The 3,479-nt window shown below is 60.6% G+C and overlaps 1 protein-coding gene across 1 annotated transcript; it reads right to left on the reverse strand.

The window, feature by feature from the left end:
* Positions 1-2,727, reverse strand: RAC-B1 (receptor-type adenylate cyclase b; the record flags this gene model as incomplete). Its single annotated transcript, XM_001464642.1, has 1 exon — positions 1-2,727. A coding segment is annotated over one exon (2,727 nt), but the record flags the coding sequence as incomplete, so codon positions are not given.
* Positions 2,728-3,479: the final 752 nt, after the last annotated feature.

Raw genomic sequence — 3,479 nt, forward strand, 5'->3', positions numbered from 1 at the left:
CAAGATGACAGTGAGCAGAGCAGTGCCCGCAATGGCACCGCCGCGCTGCGCAGGTGTCAGCGCATGCGATCTCTGGCGCGGCCGATACTCCATTGTAGGCGTCATCGGGGAAGACAGCTGCGGCACCGTCGGGTCCAGCATCCGCTGGACGGAAAGCATCACGATGCCCTGCGCGCCGTAGTTGTGGTACACGCAGAACCTGTCCGTTGGCGTCGTTGTGCAGCCCCACTGAAACCTGCCAAAGGACAGCCCGCGAGAAGAGATCACGCCGGTGCTGTAAATTGTCTTCTTGAATGCAGAAGTATTCCCGCCCGGCGTATCAGAAAGAAGCTGCAGCATAAACACCGCCGTCACCATGTTACTTAGTAAACCTGGCGTATAGTTAGCAGGATGCTGCATCGCACTATGGAAGACTCTGAGAATAGGGTTCAGAGCATGCGCGCTCTCCGAAGTGTCGCTCCAGAGCGGCAGGTTAGTGAACGTGATCACACGCGCCTGCACAGACGCCGGCTTCGACTTGAGGGCAGTGACAAGCGTGGGGTACTGAATCACCAAGTCATCGAAGACTATCACAACAATCGAGGTCTTCTCCTCAACCAGAAAGTCGACAATGTCAGCCACATCCGCAGCTGTCACGGCAAGCACGAAGTTGATCTGCCCGCGAACAAGCGCACTCCCAACAGTCTTCGTGGAGGGCACCGCAGTCACAGTCGGGTTGTCGTAGTTGAACGTCGCAGCAGACTTGCGCAGCACAGCGGTGATGTTCGCTACCTCATCGCTGGCGTAGCCGTGCAGGATCATATGCACGGCCGAGCCGATCGACGTCACGCCCCTCACAGCCGAAAGCTTCGCGTACAGTACGAACATCTGCTGCTCAAGCGTTGGCATCAGATACACGTAGTTTCTTAACAGCTCTACTAGGTGTGGCCGAGGGTGAATGGGGGAGGGCACCAAGTACCCATCAACATCCACACCCCTCACAAGCGTGGATGACACCATGTCGACAGTTTCATCCTCCAGACTACCCGCCAGTAGCGGTTGCGCAGTGTCCTCCGTTACGTTAACGGTGCCGAACGTTACCTCCCGCTCGACAAAATTGCTGTACTTCACAAACGCCTGTATAGCGTACTGAAACTCAAACGCTACACGCGAAAGAGCGGGGTAGTCAGTGTAGCTCAGCGTCAGGAAGTTCAGCGGCCGCGGGAGGGTGGTTTCATCGGAGTAGCAGCTGCTCTGCGTGAAGCTGACGCCAGACTCGGTAATCACCGTCCACACGGCTCTGTCAAGCCTCGAAAGGACCGCGGAGTGCCCACCCTGGTTACAGTAGCACACGGCGCCCAGAAACTCGGCAACACCGTTGCACGGCCCGCCGTAGTCACCAAGAACAAAGTCCTCGCCTACGATGTAGCGCTGCTGAGAGAACATGTACTGTCTGTACGCCGTCCGATTCGCGATCCGGTTCTCCTCCGCAAGCGTCTGCGCGATCAGCGAGCCAGAAATCCACCCAGCAATCATCAGCTGCGTTACGCACGGGTGCTCGTTGAAGAAGTTGTTCACGTATGCAGCAGAGTCCGACGACGACGCCTCATGCTCCCACGGGCCGTACTGCTGCACAGCCTTCGCCTCGTCGGCCCACAGGCTCGCGTCCACGCGGCCGGTCTTCACCATGTACTCGCCCATCTGCGCCCTGAACACCCTCAGATGGACCGACGCAGGTTCCGTGAGCGGAAAGGATGTGGCGCTCGAAATGATCTGCCCGTCTACAGGCGTCAGCTTCCCAGCCATCGCAAGATCGTAGTACACCTGGAATGTCATCTGCTGCAGCGCAAACGACGGCATGATGTACGCCGACGACGTACGCGGGTCTGTAAGCACAACCTTCAGGAGCTCCTCAGCCTGCCCTGCAGGTATTCCCCAGATTATGATCACCTGCGGGCGCGTGTCCGCCATCGCGTCGAAGGCCGTCATGTTCACAGCAGTGCTCGTCGAGTACGACGCGGAGTACACAGCCGGCGGGTCGAGCGAAAGGGACGTCATCAGCTCCACAAGACTCTTGTGCTCGAAGCTTCCGTACTGCTCACCCGTCAGATACATGAACGCAGTGCGGCGTGCGCGGAAGGTATTGGCTATGTGCTTTACCATTGCCATGATCTCCAGCCGTGGCTCCGCGCGCATGAAGTACAAGTTCTCGTTCCACACACGCATAGAACTGGACCCGGTGAACGGGCCCAGAAACATCAGCCCGCTGTTCTGAATCTCAGGGCTGCTCAGCACAGCACCAAGGCGAGTGTCAGAGTACGGTCCAATCACGCCAAGAAGCGTCGGGTAGTCTTTGAGCGCCTTCAACACGACAGCTACGATGTCCGACAGGTCGTCCGTCGGGTCCGGTTCAATGATCTTGATGGGGCGGCCGCGAGCGGCGGTGTAGCCGACCGCGTGCAGCGCGGAGTCGATGCCCAGCCACAGCGCCTTTGCATGCTTCGCATTGTAGTCACTCAACGAGTACATGGCGTTCAGCAGGTACACAGGCTCATCCGACGAGGCGACGGCACCCGCAGCCCACGCCGCAGGCACCGTGGACACGGCGAGCGTCAGCGCGCCGACAATCAGCAAAACGCCAGCCAGGAGTCGCGAGCATCGGTACGCATGTCGCTGCCTCACACAGCCGGACACGCCACCTGCGCCGCACCAGCAAGCACGGCGCGGATGGGTCGCGTCCGCGTACATTGTATGGTGCGACGAGCCGCGATAGTAGTTCGCAGAGGGCAGTGGGAGCGCCTGCCAGTCCGGCAGGGAGAGGGAGAGAGCGGGAGGAACGACCCGGATGAGGGGGCGGGGAGGGGGAGCGATGGGGTGCAGCGCCGGCGCGGAGGCGAGAGCCGCTGGTCAAAAGCAGGAAGAGGAAGCGGCGAGGGCGAGGGAGAGCCACGGGCACGGGCGGGCAGACACGCAAGAGAGGTGGGGAAGGAAGACGGGGGAGGGCAGGGAGGGGGTGGTGAAACACCTCCTCAGTAACCAACACCAGACGAGCGGCAGCTGAAAGGAAGCGGAAAGGAATACACGAGAGTCGGGCTCGGCTTTGTGCGAGTGCGTGCGTCCTCTCGGTGGCGATGCGCTGAATGCAAGGGAATGCCTCTGTTCCCTCGCCACCGTGAGGAGAAGAAGAAAGCGGGAGAGAGACGGCGAAAGGGAAGGAGTTGCAACGCGGCCACGTGCGAGTCGGCACATCCGTCTCCATCGATCCGGCCCCCGGCGTGTGTGCGTGCGGTCGGGCCGCCTCGCCGAGGCTACGGCAGCGCTGGTTGCTGGCTCGCTGAACATTACGACAGGCCCCATCCAGTGCGTGGAGGAGGACTCCTTCATCTCAGGCCAACAGCAGCTGATTACGTTCCGGCTGGATGCCGGCACCGACGTCACGGACGACAGCTGGCGCCTCTCCTTCTACGCAACCACCGCGTTGCACTGCAACGATCGCTACC

The sequence above is a fragment of the Leishmania infantum genome, chromosome 17 (assembly GCF_000002875.2).
Source record: "Leishmania infantum JPCM5 genome chromosome 17".
NCBI classification, from domain to species: Eukaryota; Euglenozoa; class Kinetoplastea; order Trypanosomatida; family Trypanosomatidae; genus Leishmania; species Leishmania infantum.